The 21,710-nt window shown below is 36.4% G+C and overlaps 3 protein-coding genes and 1 pseudogene across 3 annotated transcripts; 2 read left to right on the top strand and 2 right to left on the bottom strand.

The window, feature by feature from the left end:
* Positions 1-70: 70 nt before the first annotated feature.
* On the top strand, positions 71-2,167 carry LOC145625458 (receptor-like protein 2). Its single transcript, XM_081678494.1, has one exon. The coding sequence runs from the start codon at positions 71-73 to the stop codon at positions 2,165-2,167; it is 2,097 nt and encodes a 698-aa protein (XP_081534620.1).
* Positions 2,168-2,627: 460 nt separating this feature from the next.
* LOC145618223 (uncharacterized) lies at positions 2,628-5,517 on the bottom strand. The gene is made up of 2 exons (XM_081672999.1): positions 3,914-5,517; positions 2,628-3,178 (listed from the first exon to the last, which is right to left on the bottom strand). The coding sequence occupies exon 1, from the start codon at positions 5,089-5,091 to the stop codon at positions 3,919-3,921; it is 1,173 nt and encodes a 390-aa protein (XP_081529125.1). The 5' UTR covers positions 5,092-5,517; the 3' UTR covers positions 2,628-3,178; positions 3,914-3,918.
* Positions 5,518-6,649: 1,132 nt separating this feature from the next.
* On the top strand, positions 6,650-9,138 carry LOC145618199 (receptor-like protein 2 pseudogene; annotated as a pseudogene).
* Positions 9,139-9,611: 473 nt separating this feature from the next.
* Positions 9,612-14,290, bottom strand: LOC145618211 (uncharacterized). Its single transcript, XM_081672992.1, has 8 exons — positions 13,891-14,290; positions 12,922-12,986; positions 12,733-12,831; positions 12,335-12,382; positions 11,678-11,747; positions 11,521-11,592; positions 10,348-10,461; positions 9,612-9,975 (listed from the first exon to the last, which is right to left on the bottom strand). The coding sequence occupies exons 1-8, from the start codon at positions 14,092-14,094 to the stop codon at positions 9,835-9,837; spliced, it is 813 nt and encodes a 270-aa protein (XP_081529118.1). The 5' UTR covers positions 14,095-14,290; the 3' UTR covers positions 9,612-9,834.
* Between the last annotated feature and the right edge of the window lie 7,420 nt (positions 14,291-21,710).

Here is a 21,710-nt window from a genome sequence, read left to right as displayed (position 1 = left end):
AATCTGAACTTCCATCATCAAGGCATCCAATGAAAGAAACGATACAAAAACACACCCACAATCACAAACAATGCAGATATCTCAAAGCAACAGACATCTTATCTTCATACTACTTTGGTATTCCTTCCCTTTTTGTTATCAGTACACAGAAGCTTGCAATCTGCAAGACCAACAATCCCTTCTCGCCTTTTCTGAACCTCTTACCTCTCCTTTGGGTCCACTGAATTGGAGCACTTCCTCTGATTGTTGCTCCTCTTGGGAAGGAATTGGTTGTGATGACAATGGCAGGATCACGCGTTTGTGGATTCCTGGTAGAGAATTGACAGGCTACATATCATCTTCCCTAGGGAACCTTACAAGTCTCTCTCAGCTTAACATTTCTTATAATTTCCTAACTGGTGTTCTCCCTGCAGGAGTTTTTAGTTCATTAAGTAGCCTTGACATCGTTGACATAAGCTCAAATCGTTTGAGAGGTAATCTCTCAGCTTCCTTACCTTTGGGATTGAATCTGACGAGTTTTAATGCTAGCAACAATGAGTTCACTGGTCATTTTCCTTCATCCATATGTAAAACTTCACCTTTACTAAAAACTCTTGATTTCTCTCGCAACTTTTTCAATGGAGAAATTCCTGTTGGATTAGGCAGATGCTCCAACCTTGAAGTTTTTCGAGCAGATTGTAATTATCTGTCTGGAGAACTCCCTGGTGATATTTACAGGTTGCAGTCACTTGTGGTACTGTCATTGGCTGCAAACAATATAAGTGGAACTATAGAAGGCATACTTAGCCTTACCAACCTCAAGATTATTGAGTTGTATGGGAATAACTTTACTGGGGAAATTCCTCAGGATATCGCGAAGCTCTCTAAATTAGAGCAACTGCTTCTTCACCTCAACAATTTCAGTGGTTCGATACCAGCATCCTTGATGAACTGTACACAACTCATTAAGCTTACTTTACGAGGAAATAATCTACAAGGTAACATCTCTGCACTTGATTTCTCAAGACTTGTCCAGCTCCAAATACTTGATATCGGTCACAATAACTTCACTGGAAATTTACCACAGAGCTTATTCTCTTGCAAGTCACTAACTGCAATAGGTGTAGCAAGTAACAGGTTAAGTGGTGAAATTTCTCCCAACATAGTGGAGTTGAAATCTCTTTCTTTCCTCTGTATCTCGGGCAACAACTTCATCAACGTATTTGATACAATCAGAATTCTGGCAGGTTGTAAAAATCTTGAGACCTTAATCCTATCAAATAATTACTATGATGAAACTTTACCTGCTGAAAAGAGCTTCATAGGGCCAGCTGAATTCACTAACCTGCAAGTTCTTGCTCTCGGAGGATGCAACTTCAGAGGGCGATTTCCAGAATGGCTGTTGCATATCAAGAGCCTAGGAGTTCTGGACCTGTCATACAATCAAATAACAGGTAGAATTCCAGATTGGTTTGGTACTTTGCCAAGCCTCTTCTACTTGGACTTGTCAGTGAATCGTCTTTCAGGAGAATTTGCGCTGCCACTCAACAGTTTTCCAGCATTAAAATCAGAGGGGTCTGCTCACAAATTGAGCCAAAGCAACCTCAAGCTCCCAGTATTTATTGCTGCCAACAACACCACAAGACAGCAATACAATGAGCTCTCAGTCCTTCCACCAGCAATATACCTCAACAGAAACAACATCAGTGGTAATATCCCAGTTGAGATAAGTCGATTACAGAATCTTCAAATACTTGATCTGAGTCAAAATCATTATTCAGGCAACATCCCTTCAGAACTTGGGAACCTCAGAAACCTAGAAGTGCTCGAACTTTCTCACAACAATTTAAGTGGGGGGATTCCAGCATCACTGCAAAGCCTAAATTTCTTATCTAAGTTCAATGTTTCCTACAACAACCTCGAGGGACCAATACCTACAGGAGGTCAATTTTCATTCTCAGAATGTAGTTATTTAGGGAATCCAGGGCTATGTGGTGGAATCCTGGTACATAATCCTTGTTCACCTCAATCTGTTCCAGGAGCAAGTCATCCAGAAACACCTGGTACAACTAAGAAGACATCTTTTATTAAAGGATTGATAACTGGTTTCTCCACAATTTTTCCTTCCGTACTTGCAATTCAAGCTTACCGCCATAGAAGGATCCTTTTTTACAGAAACAGGCAATGAATGGGACACTCTAGTCTGTTACTCTACAACGATTTTAAAAAAAAATCCTTGTTATATTTTTAACCCGAGTCATTTATACAGGATACTAAATCAGTAGTTCAGAACCACTGATTATTTCAGGGGGAACAAACGCCAAAAACCAAGGATAGAGAATGAAACATTATAAATATTGTATAGAAATTACCATACTAGAACTATATTACTCTTACTAAATTATTTTGTTATGATATGGATTTCACTTTGAGTGATCTATTAACCACCTGAACCTTAACTAGAATATGTGTAAACGTTGTATAAGATTTAAGCCTGTAATTAAGTATTCGTTAGTGTTTTCTTCATTATTGTTCTGTGACGAAGCCACTAAGTTTTTGTTTGTGTTTCTTCAATGTAATTTTGTGATAAAAGGAATTATTTTATCCTCATATTTTCTATTCTAAAACTCTGAAGTATCATTGCCAAAACTATATATCTTTATCTTTGATCTCCCATACATAAAAGTAGTTTCCAAAATAATGGAGTCTTATACTAAGTACAAGAGTCCCATTACAATAAACTACATAAGTTTTCTTAAGTTTTAAAGTCTCCTTAAGAATAAACTACAAAGAGTATAAATTGTTTATAATAGAATTCTATTAAAATGGCAAAGTAAACGTCTTGACCAACAGACCAAGTCTACCCTTGACCAAAAGTAAACAATTAATTAGTATCAAAGTGATGAAGAGGACAGGGTAACTCTGTTGTGGTTACCCTTGAGAGGATTAGAAGGAAGCATCTCCGCTTCGCTTGGAAGCCTTATAAGCCTTTCTAAGCTAAATCTATCCATCCTATAATCATCTAATCTCAGGATCATCAAGCTGTACTCGAACAACTTTGCTGGTACGATCCCTCAAGAAATAGGGAAACTATTTAAACTGGGGCAATTGCATCTTCACATCAACAATCTCAATGGCAAAAAAGAATATCATAGTGAACGAATGGAACTCCAAACAAACCCTTAGCTTTCTTATGAGTCTGCAATATAAGAGAAGATAATGCAAAATATCAGTTTCATTAAACAAATCTGCTGAAGTGTAGAACAAAGTAGGCGTAACATAAAATCCAGACAAATTAGGGTCTAAATCCTGCATATGAACACCACAGCCAAAGCAAATTTGCAGCATTTGAGACACAATTTCATCAAATTACTTTCTCTAATCAATTTCATAGATGTTTTTTGCACAGATATTGATGAATAATCTGCAATGCAAATGAAGAGCATGGCAGAAATTGAAGAGCAGGGTATCGAAAACAGGAGTAAAGAGTTGCAGCAGCCTGCCAGAGAATTCCCTCTGTTCAGAATTTTTAAACAACAGTTAATTGATACTCTTCACAAGTAGTTTTGTACGTTGAAACTTTATTACTAGTATTATACTTAAGATGCAAACCCTGAAACTGAAAGTAGTGAACTACTGCTGGTGCAAAATGAAATAAAAGTGTTCCTTCTTTCACAAGAGTATATGACTATACTCTCCACCTCTCTCCTTTTGGAAAATGCATACAATGGAGCACTATTTTCCATGAAACCAAACAATGGAAATGGATTTTCCATTGTAAAAGGTTTTCAATGGAAAACCAATTTCATTTGAAAATGTTACACCCTACGAAACGGAGCCTCTAAGTATAAACATTCAAGTAAATTAGAATTCAACAAAAATGGCAGAAGAGATTAGTTTGATTTGAAAAGCAGAGATCGAGTCAATTACTCACCGAGCTTAATTTTTATGCTTAAGACACTCCAATGAGGCAAAGCATGGATAATACATGTAGGCAGCACCAACTACAAGATCTACCCCTCTTATCTCAGCAATCTTCTCAACTGTATCATTCATGAGATTGAATGCAAAAAAGGATGGTTCCACAAAAATAAAAACAACAGGTGCCTCAGGATGGAAGCCTATTGACCCTATATAACCACTATTGGCCACAAATTGGCGTAAATATTTCTCAGTAACTGGTAGGCATAAAGATATGCCCGGTTCTTCGAATAAAAGCTGTGGAATCCAACCTTGGGCATCTAGTGAACTTCCATTGTGTTTCCAAATCCATAACCCAGGAAGCATAGCGTAGCAGAGGTAGAGACATCCTTGAGATCCATGCAACACTCCACGGCCATCTAAAACACGTTTTGGTATGCGTAGGGAGTAAGCACTACTTACTTGCTCGCCTGAACGAAATTTAACTCCCACAACATAGCTCTTGGTTGTTATGAAAAATAAAGTGTTGTCAAGAAATACAGCACCAAACAAGCTCCAATGTGCTAAACAGACAGCTTTTTTTAGGCAGAACTCGTACTCAGACCATTGGTCCTTGCTAGAAGAAAAAACCTCAGCCACTACCCTTCCTCCTCCTAGCTCCTTGTTGAAGCTGATAACTCTAAAATTACACTGGGAGGAGAGAATATAATCTGAAAATATTGATGATGGTGGCATAGGCAGGAAGATATTATGCATGGTATTTGAGACCAGGTTGCCATAGTCTACGGTTAAGTTTCCCAACGATAACGACGTCAAGCCATTACCATTTGCATCATACCTATCCTTATGGTGGCCATTCATATCTACGGTAGCACTTTTGGTTTGACCATCGAAGGACCAACTAGTAGCCTTGTAATCAGCAAGGGATAAGTAACAGAACCCGTACTCTTTCTCGTCAATACTCCAATTAGGGTGACCAAAAGGCAACTGATAACGCACAGTATTGAATAAAAGGCCATAAGGAGGAAGACTTAATCCTTTCTGTGTGTTCAAAATGTAAGAAACATGAGAGTGCCATGTCTTAGATACACATTTGCATACATGAAGAGGCTTAATAGGTAATTTCCACATAATCTGTATCCAAACTTCATCTGGTAGCTCGCCCAATCGAATATCCTTACATCTGCCCATCCCTTCTTCTTTATTCGGCCAAACCAATTGTTTTTTTTTCACTAGGAAACATAGTGATTAGTATGGATAAATAGTACGTGTATAAGCCTTAATAATTATCAAACCACGCAATAAAGTTGCTGACTTTATTCAAGTTTATACCCAGAAATCAATCAACTATTCCTTCAATCATACAAACAGCCAAAAAGAAAGAATCTTTAAACCTTGCTACAACAAGAGCCTTAATCCCCAAAAAATCGTTTATTTTCTAGGCGTCAGAAAGTTAAAAACCAAATTCATGGAGTGTAAATAAATAAATAAACCCTGACCTTAGTCCTCAAAGAATAACAGAAGAAAAGCTTCATTCTTGGGAGTTGGCGGAGAGGGAGAAGGATATTCAGGAGCGTTGTGAGGCAATTGAGGTTAGGAGATTGAGGAGCAGCATTGATTTTTTTATTTTTATTTTTATTTTTTTTTGTTTCACCCGGGCATATATAACAAATTAACAATATCTTGGGATCTTGTGAGAACCACTCTTATGGTAAGTATATGGTACTAATGGGTGGGCACAATAGGTTAACCATACTGTTTAGCCTTAACGGTACGGTTAATCGTTATGTCAGTTATTAGAAATGTGAACTGTAATCGTACCGTTAAGGAATAGTTAACCAATACCGGTTACCCGTTTCTTAACCAAAACCCTTTTAATAAATTTAAAATCAACATTGTATTATTGTATTTTAATTTAAACTTTAAAATAAACAATAAATTTTATGTTCAAATTAAGAGTACACTTCCATAAATCAAATACATTACAAAATTTTAATTACTATAAGTAAATTATTTTAAAGCATAACAAGACATACAATCTAATGATATTATATTATACATATTAAATTAGCATCTTCAAATTGAAATTATGGCATATTGGCAGACTAGCAACCTAGAAGATCAAATTGCATCATTAATTCATTATATATTTTCGCTAAAAAATTAAATAAAAACATATATATATATATTTATTTTAACGATTAAAATTATAACCGTAACCGTTAACCGCTATATTTAGCGGTTCGGTCAACCATAACCGTTTAATTTAAAGGTTCGGTAAATTAACCGTTTAAATGAACCGGCTATACCGGTTAACAGTTAAGGTAAACGGTTACGGGTTTTTTGCCCACCCTAGGTACTATGGACCTAATGGTGAGACCACTGTTATTGTGAGAACCAGGGCAGGCAAGGCACCCGCCTAAGGCCCCAAATTTTGAAGCCCAAATATGCTAATAATGAAAATCCAAAATTAAAAATAAAAATTAAAATTAAATTATAGTGCAGCGCATAAGACCAGGAATTACCACCTCAATTAGAATAATGGAGTCTTCTACTAAGTACAAGAGTTTCATTATAATAATAAAAAAATAAATAAATAAAAGAATTCTACTAAAATGGCAAAGTAAACATCTTGACCAACAGACCAAGTCCACCCTTGACCAAAAGTAAACGCTTAATTAGTATCAAATTACTTTAGCTTTCATTCTCAAGACCACTAATGACATAAGTAGAAAAACACACCCAAAACATTCACAAAAAATGTACAGAAGAGAAGAGTGAAAGAACTGAATAACTACTATTTAAGCTATGAAGTTAGGCTTCTTACCTTTATTACCTCAAAGCAACTCTGATCTTCTCTTCATATTGCTATTACTATATTCCTTAACCTTCTCTAATCAGCAAGCTTGTAATCCACAAGATCAACAATCCCTTTTCGCCTTTTGTAATTCCCTATCCTCTTCATTGGGTCCTCTGAATTGGAGTTCTGACACCAACTGTTGTTCCTCTTGGGAGGGGATTGGTTGTGATGAAGAGGGCAGGGTAACTTTGTTGTGGCTACCCTTGAGAGGATTAGAAGGAAGCATCTCCGCTTCGCTTGGAAGCCTTACAAGTCTTTCTAAGCTCAATCTATCCTATAATCATCTTACTGGGTATCTCCCAGAAAGACTTTTCAGCTCATTGAATAGCCTTGAGATCTTTGATATACAGTCAAATTCTCTGTATGGTAATCTCTCGGGATCTTTTTACTCAGATGGTAGTTTTTCTTCCACCATTCAAGTTATAGATATTTCAAGCAATATTTTCCATGGAGGAATTGAGCCATATTGGTTCTTCCACGGTTCAAAATTGTCGAGTTTCAATGCCAGTAACAACGGCTTCACAGGCAACATTCCTTTAGCTATTTGTATCACTTGTCCTCTGCTTAGGACACTTGATTTCTCTGACAACAGTTTTAGCGGTGAGCTTCCTGTTGGACTAGGGGGATGCTTGAATCTCAGAGTACTCCGAGCAGGTTTCAATCTTCTCTCTGGATTACTTCCTGATGACATTTACAGGCTAAGGTCACTTGTCGAGTTATCACTGCCTGTAAATAACATTGGTGGAACCATTGGAAGTGGAATTTTAGAACTTGCAAACCTCAAGATCATCAAGCTGTACTCAAACAACTTTGCTGGTACGATCCCTCAAGAAATCGGGAAGCTATTTAAACTGGAGCAATTGTATCTTCACATCAACAATCTCAATGGTTCTATACCAGCATCATTGATGAACTGCACAAATCTTGTAAAACTCATTCTTAGAGTGAATTCCCTGGAAGGTAACATCTCTAAGCTTGATTTTTCGAGGCTTAACCATCTCCAAACACTAGACCTCGGTAACAATAAGTTCACAGGAAATTTACCAGAGACCTTATTTTCATGCAAATCACTAACTGCAGTTCGAGTAGCCTCCAACAAGTTAGCAGGATCAATTCCTCCCAATATAGTGGCATTAACATCTTTAACTTTCTTATCTCTTTCTAATAATAGCTTCACCAATGTGTCGAATGCAATCAAGATTTTTGCAGGTTGCAAGAGCCTCGTCACTCTCATCCTGTCAAAAAACTTCTATAACGAAGTTATACCAGGCATAAAGACTTTCATAGGACAAGAAGGATTTAAAAACCTACAAGTTCTTGCCTTGGGAGGATGTAACTTTGAGGGGCAAGTTCCGGAGTGGCTGATCTATATCAACAATCTTGTGGCTTTGGACTTGTCGTACAATCGAATTACAGGCAAAATTCCAGATTCAATAGGCAACCTGTCAAGCCTCTTCTACTTGGACTTTTCAAGGAATCTTCTCAGAGGGGATTTTCCACTGCAACTCTCAAGGCTTCCAGCATTAATTTCAGAGAGGGTTGCTCGAAAACTAAGCCTAAGTTTTCTTCAGCTCCCAGTGTTTGTTTCCCCCAACAATGTTACTACTCGCCAATACAATCAGCTCGAGCACCTGCCTCCAGCAATATACCTCAGCGGTAATCACCTAAGTGGCAGAATTCCGGTTGAAATAACTCAACTACAGAATCTTCATATCCTTGATCTCAGTGAAAACAGCTTCTCAGGCAGCATCCCACCAAATTTTTCGAATCTCACAAATCTAGAAATGCTTGATCTTTCTCAGAATAATTTGACCAACGGAATTCCAACATCACTACGTAACCTAAATTTCTTATCAAGATTTAATGTTTCACACAACCAGCTTGAGGGACCAATACCTGAAGGAGGTCAGTTTGACACTTTCACCGAAAGTAGCTATATTGGTAATCCAGGGCTATGTGGTCGAGTTCTGCAGAGTCCTTGTTCAGCTCAACCTGTTCAAGACGCACAACATCAGGATACAGCTGATAAAAGCAAGAAGACATTTCTTGTTGAAGGATTTCTAACTGGTTTCTCCATAATATTTCCTTCCGTTCTTGCAATTCAAGCATACCGTCATCGGAGGATCCTTTATTACAGCAAGAAGCGATGAATACCCCTATTCAGGCAGAAATCACTGGAAAATTATCTAAGATCTCTCTCACAATAATAAGTACGCGGAAAATGCCAGCAACACTGCAACGCCTTTTTGTTATAAATGAAGAAAAAAAACTTCATAGATTTGAATTTTTAATATTTATCAGTACTTTTGCTTGTTGTACAGTTTACAACAGCCCCTTAACTTTCATTTCACAAACGAGCTTATTTCACATAAATCAGACTCTCCTTGGTTACATAAGGCTCTGCAATTTTTTCCAATATCCCATAAAACAACAATTATAAATTGATTACTAACATCTTCACAACCCACATAATATTCAGAAAGATGGTCTTACATCGTGCAGCCGATCAAATAAACTTCAGAATGCAGGAGTAGCAGCCAGAATTTATGCAATATACAAGCATTTGTTATTCGAAATTCAACATCAGCACTATACATTGCTAATGAAAGCCAACGTATTAAAATTAATCAATCATATGATTAACCAGGCCAAAAGTCAAGTACAAAGCTTATCTGTTTTTTGGAGAAAAAAACAAATCTTTTTATTCAGTTCGGGGAAAATAAATAGGCAAAGCTGGGGAGTCTGCTACACACACCCCTCACTGAGCAAAATTTCTATCGACAAAGCTGTGAATATATCAGTGGGCAGGAGAAAGCGAAATACAGAGGCAATAAGTAAATATGCCTAAACCTTTAGCAGAGAACTATTCATAGAATTATATAACTGGTAATCTGGTATTCACTTGAAACCCATGGATCATTAGTTCTATCAATTGAAACTCTGAAAACAAGTTTCTACAAATGCCTACAAATTCTCAATCTGTATGTGGTACGATTCTTCTTACAAAATTGCAAATCTAATCACTGCAAAGAAAAGTTCTTCAGATATGCTCCTAATCCTAACCAACAATTCAGCTACAACTCCTGGTACCTGAGAACCTCTTGCGGATTCAGCTCAAAAGTCTTGCAAATATCTATCATGACACATCTGCTAAGGCCATCACCTGGATTTCCACGGCGAACAAGTTCTTCCAGTCGCTTCGATGGTTCCAAGACCTACCCAAATATGAAGAATCATCCTCAGTGGGTAATAGAAAATACATTTCAAAAATAAGGTTCTTTATTGGCCAACTTGCACGACAGGCCAAAACTTTCATGGTTTTAATTTATACTACGTAGTATTATCTTATCAAACTTGAGGAAGTTATGATCACTGAAAAACTTTATTAGCTTCTCTAATTGTTAAAAGTAAAAACAACAATCCCCCTGGCTTAATTTACAAATTGAACTTTACGATTTATTCAATCTATATATTCCAGCATACACATTTCAAGTGGCAGTGGTGACTGTTTATCAGCAGGCTACACCCAGCAAAAACTCAACAACCAATAAGGGAAAAGAAAAAAAAAAAAAAAAAAGGTTTCTTACCAAACGTAACCCAGTCGCTTCATCATGGGAGCAATTATGACTTTTATTTTCTTTCTTGTTACTGCACCGACCATCTGAACCATCTGAGACAAGCTGAAGAAGCTTTTCACTGCCCTATAAGATTTTGACCAGCATTACTAAGTTAAATCTTCAAAAAAAAAAAAAAAAAAAAAAAAAAAGGTTAAATCATAAATAAACAGAATTAAGTGGAATATGACCCTAGAACCAGTGTATATCAAATCTACAGGGGGGTGGACCGGTGGGGGGAGTGGCTTAAATCACTAGTATCGTAGCAGAAACACAACCTTGATACAGGTGAAGCAGTATAATATACGAAAACTTCTTGCTCAATCTCAAGGTAGTTGCAATTCAATAAAGCAATGAGAGGGAAGAATATCTTTCAATGGCAAATTATGTTTCTACAACATGAACTGCTAAGAGCTTTGAATAGCCAAAATTGTATATATGATCTCTCTTCACACATTGAGCTTTTCAAGTAGCAAATACTAGGTAGTAGTGAGCCAGTGAGGTAACCTTCACCTAGATTTCCAAGGGAGCCAAAAAAATGGATAGTAGGTTTTGTAGACATATAACATCTGTAGCAAGATAGGCAGGAGTCTGGCATGTTTATTAACTGTGAAGGTTGGTGTAAAATCTGGAGTATTGTAACTTATGAGTTTTTTTCCAAAATTTTCAGTAATTTGACAAGCAACAGTAATCTCTCTACCTCAGTAAAATTTAATTAATTGCAATAAAGGTCTGCAGGCACCTAACAACTTCAACTACTACATATTTACATAATGTATATTCAGCATTGTATCTCTAACAAAGGTTACTCCAATAACACGGAGATCCTTATATTTCAATACTAGCTAAGACGTAGCAGCATTATGCATTTATAAAGTTGTTCGAAACACATGTTGGAATTGGAAAGCACAAAAAGTAGACCACTCAACCCAATTTTTGAGCAAACCAGAATGATCAATGACCAACAACCATCAATTTGACCATTTTAAAGAAAAAGGTAATGTGATTTTTAACAAAAAAATTAGACTTTCATCCTAAAAAAAATAAATAAAAAAAATTCATACAGAGGTTTACAAGACTCCTATCACCCATAAAAATACAAAACATGACCCGACCTAAGTTAAATAATGAAAATACAGCACACACCTGCCAGGCACGCCAGTGGGAATATGTGCGATACAGCAGCCAAAAGAATGGGATGTTGGGCAAAGGTAGAACCTGATCATCAAGGACCAGATGATATCAGTTTTGGCTACTGCCAAAAGTCAAGAAAAAAACAACATTTCATGGGCAAGATCATTACCATGAAGACAGAAGATACTGGAAGCAATGCAGCAGAGCCATACAAATACTTTTTGTGAATTATTGATCCACTGAAGAAAAAAAATATATACCAATGTATCATCAATAAATAAATTACTCACTGCCTTGAAAATACAGACAGCTAGGGAAAAGAACTAAGGAAGTGGGCATTCAAATACATAATAGTGAATTCTATCAACATTCAGTAATAATTAGACTAAGGCAAGCCAACATGGTGATCACCAGGGTCCACATCCTCCACCACCACCACTGTAATAAAGCATTGATTAGAATTTATGATCATATACCCACACTCAACATAAGCAGACATATCATTGTTTGAGAACTATGCGCTTCGAAGAAGCAATACTTTATTAAGGAATGTTTGCAGAGGAGAGAGGCCACCGGCTAACCACTTATTTCAGCATTATAAGACTGACTTAAAATACTAAACAAAAAAATCTGGTGCACTCACAAAGTCAAAAAAAGTCCGACAGTGCAAATTCATCAAAACAGCCTACTTATCTTCTCATATACTTCGTATTAACTAGCTATGCACGCTTAGTTTCACAATGCAAAAATATCAACTATTCTCTAGGTTAATATATAATGCCAAGGGATCCAAAAAAAAAAAAGAAAAAAAAAAGATATTCAATACCTCATGGCAATGTGCCGTAATCTTCGACGTACAAGTCTAGCATTTAAACTGCATCATCAGAAACAAATAATAATTGGAAACTCAGAATTTACAACAGGTGTGATTCTACAAATTAAAATCTAAATAGAAAATAACTGATATTCCTATAGGAAATATATTTAGTATTTCAACTGATTAGAGATGGGAACTGAGTGCAATGTGATAAAATTTAAGAGTAAAAAATCTGGTTTATGTTATTAGTGTCGAATAGCTGGTATATGAGCACAGCAGCACGCTGACAAATAAACAACACTCTAATGTTAGCTAGTTGAGAACAACACTAAATACGTCTCATGACAACTTATGAAAATGAGGGAATGCCAAATACAGAAGTCCAAACATGAAAGCGAAGAGGGAACCTTGTTGGATATGTAACTTCAACTCCAGTGACTTCCTTAGATATAGACTTCAAGAAGAGCTCGCTTGGCTTGACCCGAGAAAGCAACCATAACCCGACACTGCATAAAAGTTTAGGCTTAAAATAAGGAATATGATAGGAAGTCCAGTAAATCACAGCAGGCAAAGAGAAAATTTACATCTAAGAGTACCCATAAATCTTGTTTTTGAAAGACCCTTGCGGCGCCTTCTCCAAACCCGTCCAAGCTGTATTCATCTTTAGAAAAAAAAAGATGCTTAACTGATTGAACGGAATACATCAAAATAAGGCACATGCAATTAGCTTTGCACTCATAAATTTATGCGCACACAAACAAAAATAAGAAAAATCGAAAGGGAAAACAGATGGAGAACATCAAATGGGTAACAATGTAACATATCAAACAGGTGGCACAATATTCTGACCATAGTACCCAAATTTGCCCCATTTTTATTCAACTTCTCAACATCTTAACGAATGAAAATGTGAGACATTAGTTCTAAGTATCAAACTGGTTGTTCTTAGTTTGTGCCCGTCCAACTGAATCGGGCATGAGTGGCATCCACCAACCCACTAGAAGCTCAAAACCAAACTGAAATTGCTGCTTCAATATGAAAAGATGGCAGCTTAGGAACTACAAATGACAAATGGGGAAGTAGTATCTAATCCTAAGTTCATCGCAAGATACCTACACAATATGAAAAAAGGTTCACACTATTGCTTCATAATACCATATTACGATTGCATTCAACGATCGAGCAAGCGGTAACTAATCTTTGCAGCAAACACCCCATGACAATTGATCATTACTCCAATTAGAAAATGACTATCCAAAACACCAAAATTGGAAATATATCAACATATGAAAAATAGCCCCGATTATTCATATTTTATACTTAATCTCCCAAGATATTACCCACATTCAGAAATTACCAACATTACAACAACAATCTTGCACCCACACATCATTGCTACCAAAATCAACAACCCCTATTCAAGATTATAATGTCAGCCAATAACAATCAAACCAAGAATGCAAAAACTTTTATACAACGGGTGTATCGTATACAACAGACTCAATCACCCCCAGATCACACCCACAAAATTGCAGTAATGTAAAAGAGGGAGGAGAGAGAAAGACCTTATGTGAGACAAAATCAACAAGAAGCTCAGCATTAGCAGTAGCAGGTTGAGAAGAGGATGAGAGAGACTTCCAAAGATCTCTAACAGTAGTAGGCGTAGACGATAAATTTGACGCATCGCCGGAAATTAAGGAATCCATTGATCTGCTAAAACACCAATTCCTCCCTTTTACGGGAAACACTACCAATCTAGCTCGCATCATTGTTGTTTAATTGAAATTAATGTTTAAAGATTTAGAAAGAAGGGAGGGTTTAACGAAGGATAATAAACCCTAGAAATACAAAAGGATGGAAATCATGGAATTTGGGGATTTTTTTCAGGTGAGAGAAATGAAGAAGGAATGACAAAGAGAGAGAAAACGGCGGGATTTTGAAGAATTGATGAATCAAGTGTTGTTTGGTTAAACCAACGAATTAAAATTTGTAGAATTAGAAATGAGTTTTCCACCATGGGGCGCTTGGAAGTTGGAATGAGGCAGGTTATATTCAGCTTATTTTCAGTTCAGTTCAATTTATTTCAGCTTTAATAATTTCACTTCAGTTTTGTTCTTATCTTAATTTCCTTCTTTTATAAAATATTAAGTTCAGCTTATCCAATAAAAATAGGCCCTAAGGGATAATAAAAGTCAAACTAGGTAAATTATAGTTGATTAGAGTTATTACTGCAGGGAGACAAGGTGTTTATGAATAAATTAAGGTTGTAGTGATATAAAAGAGAGGGGTGAAGGAATCATTACCCTCAAAATGAGCTCCACCAGCCGGTTTTGACCTCCGGTTACCGTGGACGATAACTGGTTTTGGCCTCTGCCACGGTAATCGGTTTTGGCCTCCGGTTACCGTCCACGGTAACCGGTTTTGGCCTCCGGTTGACCATGGTAACCAAAGCCCAAAACCGGTTTACCGTGGAGCTTTGGTCGATCCCAGTTCTTTTTCCGTCGAGCCACCTTGATCACTATCCATTTCTCATCAACGTTTGTCGTCGTTGTGGCTGTCCAGTGTAGAAGGTGGTGGTTGATGGACTAATGTTAGAGCATGAAACTGGGAAAAAAACAGTTAGTAAGGACAAGATTGTCAATTTGATTGAAATGATGGCGGTGGCATTAAATTTGAACAGCGGTATTTAACATCCCCAAAAAAAACATGCGTTAACAAACGTGCAAAATTATAATGAGAAATATTTAGTAATGGATGGAGTTGTTTGAAGCTTTACACCTAACGTTTATGACTTTAGGAAAATTTAAAGAGTTAAGACATGTTCATATAAACTGAACTGAACTGATTAGAGCTGAACTGAACTAAACAGAATAGAGTTGAAATGAATATTTTATGGATTTGGAAATTATGAACTGAAGTGAATCAAGTGATTGGAGTTGAATTGAACTGAAGTGATATTAAGGTGAAGTGAACAGGCCCTTAGTGGGCTTAATGTTTCATTCCTTTCATGGGTTATATATATACACTAAATTCATATGTGGCTGACCGTCAGGGTTACTCGGTCAGGGATTAGTCGAGGTTAATCGGCCAGTTAGGGGTTACTCGATCGGTTTTAAATTACTCGATCAGGGGTTACTTGGTTAGTCGGGGGTTACCCGATCAAATCAGTGTTTTAGTGTGAGTGTCAGCCGACCACACTGTGTGGCCAGCCACATAGTAAACGCACTAATATGTTCACTAACTACTTGTTTAGTTAGGTTCACGAGCTATTCATTTGACGTGATAAGATGTGATATCTTAAAGACGCAAGGTGATTTTATATGAAATTTTGATATGAATTCATTTTATAACTTTTTTAAAATTATTGACGTATTCATAATTGTTAATTTGAATATAAATTTATAATTAGGATTTAATTATCATACTAATTTTAAGATTTCCAAAAGTCTGAATCACAAAGCTCATTTAGTAATTTAGTAAATTTAGAAGAGTTTGTTTATAATTAAGTTGTGTTCGTTCATGAAAAACGCTCATTTGTCAACTCGTTTGATAAATAAGTAGTCCACGAGCCGTTCGCAAACACTATAGTTTACTAAGTGAATCGAGTTTGGACAGATGTTTGAGATCGCTTGAAAGCTTGTGATTGTGCTCGAGCTCGCGTAGATTAAATGAGGTTGAACATGAACGAGATAGTAATTGGCTCGGCTCGGCTCGCTCGGCTGCATGAATTACATACCCCTAGTCTTGGCCCTGTTATTAATAATCCTTTCCAAGGGGGTTGTATGTCAGTTGGTATGTTGAGCGAAGAAGGAATGTGTGAACAAAAGTTTGGTATTCATGGGTCTTTTTTGTTATTACTTTGTCTTTGAGATTGACTTTTGTTGATCAATAATAATATACTTTCTCCGTTTTTTTAATTGACACCGTTTAACTTTTAAATAGATTATACATTGACTAAGTTTTGTAATTTGTAGCTATGATAAAACATAAGGATCACTTGGAATTATTTGAATCTTACTAATGTATATTTTACTAATATCCATTTTTTATAATTTACAATGTTTTATAGTTTATTAGAGATATTGATTATTAAAACCCGACTTTTGATGGGCTTTGGACAACTTTTTCCAGCCTGATTTTAAAAAAAAAATTGCAGGCTTAGGAAATCAATTTTATGCAATTTAGTTGATTTTTTTTCCCAGCCCGAATTGACCCGAAAAGCCCGCATGGCCCGCCTAGTTTGGACGGGTTTGGGCACACATTTTTCGGCCCGAAACTTGGCCCGGCCCAATAAATGGGCAAATTTTTTTACCTTGGCCCAGCCCGCCCATTGATCACCTCTAATATTATATACTACTCCGTAATAGACACATCAGCAATGTCACATGTTATCTCTTGGCTTGGTGTGTCCTTAGTTTGTAAAATATAATTACGTAAAATACTACGTAAAAAAATTTAATACTAGTATATCTTTAACACAAGAGCTTGTGCGCTTGGCCATCATATCGTGAGAATACTAACCGAGTAATTCCTATAATATTGGTCGTGACAAAGTAACCCTGTAATACTGGCCAAGTAACTCTTATAACACTAAGAAGTAACATTTATAATGGTTCTTACACCGGTCTGACCAGCCACATATAAAAATTTTTGTTAACCCGAGCATTTATTGCTATTGAAAAACCATTGTTAATATGATAATTTGCAAATTGCAATACATTCAATTAATCAAGAAAATCGACAACACTAGTTCAAACTGACTTCGTGTTTCCATCAATTACATACACACACCTCTGTGTCAAATAGAGCATATCCTCGTTAGACATTCAAAGAACTTGATGGGTAAAGATAAAAACAATCCAAAATAAATATAATACCACCAAACTTAAATAAAATCATATTGTGAAATTCAAATTAACAAAAAATTTAAATAGGATATATTGTATAATATTCCGTTTTAGTTAAACATTACTTTGTTATTACTCTGTTATAAGCAAAACATCGAAAAGAATGGCATTATTATGTGGTGCACAAGACATGTTCAGAAACTGTAATTCAAAATTCTTCAACTTGTGTTTCTCTTCGGCTCGTGTTAAATGGTAGCTAAGTTTGTCTCCGGCTCGTTTGTAAAGTAGGTCAATAGTAACATTAGGAGCCAAATCAATTCTCATTTGAGGCCAGTCCTTTTCAAGGGTTGTATAAAACCACGATTTTATCACACTTGCAATCCTTTAAGTCGTATTCTCTTGTCTTGTTGATTTTCTCAATTACTTCCTGTATCATCTGTAGTAACAACAACAATAGTAGTATCAAATTAAAGCCTTAATCCCAATAACCAAGGCACTATATGTCTATATATAAGTAAATAAAGTATCCGCAAATTACTAATTTCTATCATAGTAAACAAATAAGTTTAATTTGTTACCTGATTTTTATAATGACTGATGAAAATTGGCGTAGAGTCGGGGTTCAATGACAATGATTCGAATTTGTGGTTAATTGTATGCGCGACACCACTAGATGATAAAGCTACCCTCTCCTGATAACCATCCATGCCTAATAATTGCTTTAGAAACAAGTATAATACCGAAACAAAGAGGACGAAATCAAATAATAAAAACTAATTGACGTGAATAATACAAGTATGTAAATTATTTGTATCCATATTCTTGATGATATATATATATAGACTGCAAAATATATCACATGTAAACTTTCATAATCTTACACAATGACAAATAATTCCATAACTCATCATGAAATCTAATCAAACCTTTACATAAACTTATCATATCTCAACAAATTAATTAATACGAGGTACAACCCTAATCCAAATAATCTAATAACCTCGTATTATATACTCTTATTATATACTCGTATTATATAATTAGATTATTTGCATGTTGCAATTATTAGATTATATAATACGAGTATATAATACAAGTTGCAAGTCAGTTCGTGACTTGAAGGATCTTATTGAGAAAAAGTTGGATGTCGAATATGAAGTTTTCACTCTTTTTTTCACTGATGATTCGAACAAAGAAATCATAATTTTGAAAGATGATGATTGGAAGGTTCTGCTCAAGATGACTAGAAAGTTGACGCCAACCATTAACACAATTGGTATCAAATTCAACGGAAATTTCATGAAATGCCCCCGAGTAATTTTTTTATTCACCAAATACCCATCAAAACTTTCAAATTCACCAAATACTCTTGAGTTTAAAAAAATTTCACCAAATGCCCTTAATGACCACCGTTAGTCATTAATGATTAATACGCCACGTGGCAGCCTCTAATTGGTTGTTGTAATATTAGTTAATTAATTATTAAAAAAAAACTTTAAAAATTAAAAAAAAAATTAAAAAAAATACCCCAACCACCCAAGACCCACCCCACCCCCAACGGCCGACCACCAGCCACCACCGCCAGATCCCACCCTTCCCCCTGCGCCGGTGGTCCCTTTTCGCCGGCGAGGGCAGCCCGCCCACCCTCCGACACCCCCTCCCCTACCCCCAGCCCCTTTCTTCATTCGTTTCCCCTCCCCTTAAACCCCTGCCCAACCTCGAAAACACCCCCCTTCCTACGCGACCGCTGCCCAAACCTCCTCCCCGACGCCGGCAAACCACTTTCTCCCCACCCCCCGCCATCCCCACCCCCTTTCCCCCCTAAACCACCACCCTAAAAACCGAAAAAACCCCAAATCGAAACCCTAGATTTCGATTTGGGGTTTTTTCGATTAAAGGGTTTTTTGGTTTTTTGAGTGGTGGTTTAGGGGGGAAAAGGGGGTGGGGATGGCGGGGGGTGGGGCGAAAAAGGTTCGCCGGCGCCGGGGAGGGGGTTTGGACGCCGTCCGCGAAGGAGGGGGGGTTTTGAGGGATGGGGAAGGGTTTAAGGGGAGGGGAAACGGAGGGAGAGGGGGCTGGGGGTAGAGGAGGTGGTGTCGAGGGTGGGGAGGCTGGCCTCGCCGGCGACCAGCGCCGGTTCCGGTTGGGAGCTGGCGGCCGCCTCCGGCGCCGTCTGGCAGGGGGCTGGTGGTGGGGCGGGGTGGGTCTAGGGGGTGGTGGGGGTATTTTTTTAAAAGTTTTTTTTTATATATTTAAAAGTTTTTTTAATAATTAATTTATTTATATTACAACAACCAATTAGAGGCTGCCACGTGGCGTATTAATCATTAATGACTAACGGTGTTAACCGCCGTTAGTCATTAAGGGCATTTGGTGAAATTTTTTTAAACTCAGGAATATTTGGTGAATTTGAAAGTTTTGATGGGTATTTGGTGAATAAAAAAATTACTCAGGGACATGTCATGAAATTTCCGCAAATTCAAATATTAGCAGTACGTAATGACTGATTGATTAATGGATGTAAGTAGTATATAGTAAGTATAGTGATGATAATGTTATTAGGAGTTGAAATAGTGAGTATATAGTAAGTATAGTAATGTAAGTACATGCATGCGATGATTAGTTGATCTTAGACTAGAATACTCGGTCTTGTTTGGTTGCACATTTGTAATGAGGTATCTTCTAGTGATTTTAATTCTTTTTTAGTTGTGTTTCTATATTTTTCGTTAGGTTTTCATAATTCAAGTGTTTGGGATGTTAATTTGATTAATTAATTTGTTAATTTTTTAATTGTTAAATAATTTGTTAATTTGTTATATTTTCTTTAGGTTTTCATAAGTCAAGTGTTTTCATAATACGAGTATATAATACGAGGTTATTAGATTATTTGGATTAGGGTTGTACCTTGTATTAATTAATTTGTTGAGATATGATAAGTTTATGTAAAGGTTTGATTAGATTTCATGATGAGTTATGGAATTATTTGGTAGGATTAGGAAAGTTTACATGTGATAATATTTTGCAGTGTATATATGTATCACCATGAATATGGATAGAAATAATTTACATACTCGTATTATTCACGCCAATTAGTTTTTATTATTTGATTTCGTCCTCTTTGTTTCGGTATTATACTTGTTTCTAAAGCAATTATTAGGCATGGATGGTCATCAGAAGATGGTAGCTTTATCCTCTAATGGTGTCGCGCATACAATTAACAACAAATTCGAATCATTGTCATTGAACCCCGACTCTACGCCAATTTTCCTCAGTCATTATAAAAACCAAGTTACAAATTAAACTTATTTGTTTACAATGATAGAAATTAGTAATTTGTGGATACTTTATTTACTAATATATAGTGCCTTGGTTATTGGGATTAAGGCTTTAATTTGATACTACTATTGTTGTTGTTACTACAGATGATACAGGAAGTAATTGAGAAAATCAACAAGACAAGAGAATACGACTTAGGGCCTGTTCATATTTACTTATTTTCAGTTCAGTTGAGTTCAGTTCAGCTCCAATCAGTTCAGTTCAGTTCAGTTCAGTTCAGCTCCAATCAGTTCAGTTCAATTCAGTTCAGCTCTTAATTTCCCTCTCTCTTAAAATATTCATTTCAGCTTAGTTCAGTTCAGTTCAGCTCCAATCAGTTCAGTTCAGTTCAGTTCATTTCAGTTCAGTTCAGCTCCAATCAGTTCAGCTCAGTTCAGTTCAGCTCAATTCAGTAAATATGAACAGACCCTTAATAGGATTGCACGTGTGATAAAATCGTGGTTTATAGAACCCTTGAAAAGGACTGGCCTCAAATGAGAATTGATTTGGCTCCTAATGCTACTATTGACCTACTTTACAAACGAGCCGGAGACAAACTCAGTTACAATGTCACACGAGCCGAAGAGAAACACAAGTTGAAGAATTTTGAATTGCAATTTCTGAACATGTCTTATGCACTACATAATAATGCCATCCTTTTCGATGTTTTTCTTATTACGGAGTAATGTTTTAACTAATACGGAATATTATACAATATATCCTATTTAACTTTTATGTTAATTCGAATTTCACAATATGATTTATTTTTATTTATGATTTAATTTAATTTTTGTGGTAATGTATCCAACCTATAAAATTAGGTGTGTGTAGGTAAGTGAATTGATGGAAACACAAAGTCAGTTTGAACTAGTGTCGTCGATTTTCTTGATTAATTGAATGTATTGCAAATTATGGGAGCCTTACCCGGTCAGTGTTAAAAGAGTGGAAAAATTCGCCTGATTCATCTGGTTGTAATCGAAAATTTAACCTCTTTTTCGATTTCGCACAAATCTTTACCGCCCATAAAACAACTCTACAACCATCCATCAAACAAAAAAGCAAATCCTCCCACAAAAGAGAGAAGAAAAAGAGAAAAATCCTCTTAAAGAAGAAGAAAAACCCTTTTCCTTCGAGAGAGAAACGTTTCTCCTAAAATTATTATAAACTTAAAACAGACAAAATAAACTTAGAACAAACAAAACAAATAGAAAAGGTACACAAAA

Source organism: Chenopodium album, chromosome 3 (assembly GCF_948465745.1).
Source record: "Chenopodium album chromosome 3, dcCheAlbu1.1, whole genome shotgun sequence".
NCBI classification, from domain to species: Eukaryota; Viridiplantae; Streptophyta; class Magnoliopsida; order Caryophyllales; family Amaranthaceae; genus Chenopodium; species Chenopodium album.
Note: the sequence above shows the minus strand (reverse complement) of the source record. Positions and strands in the feature narration are given on the sequence as shown.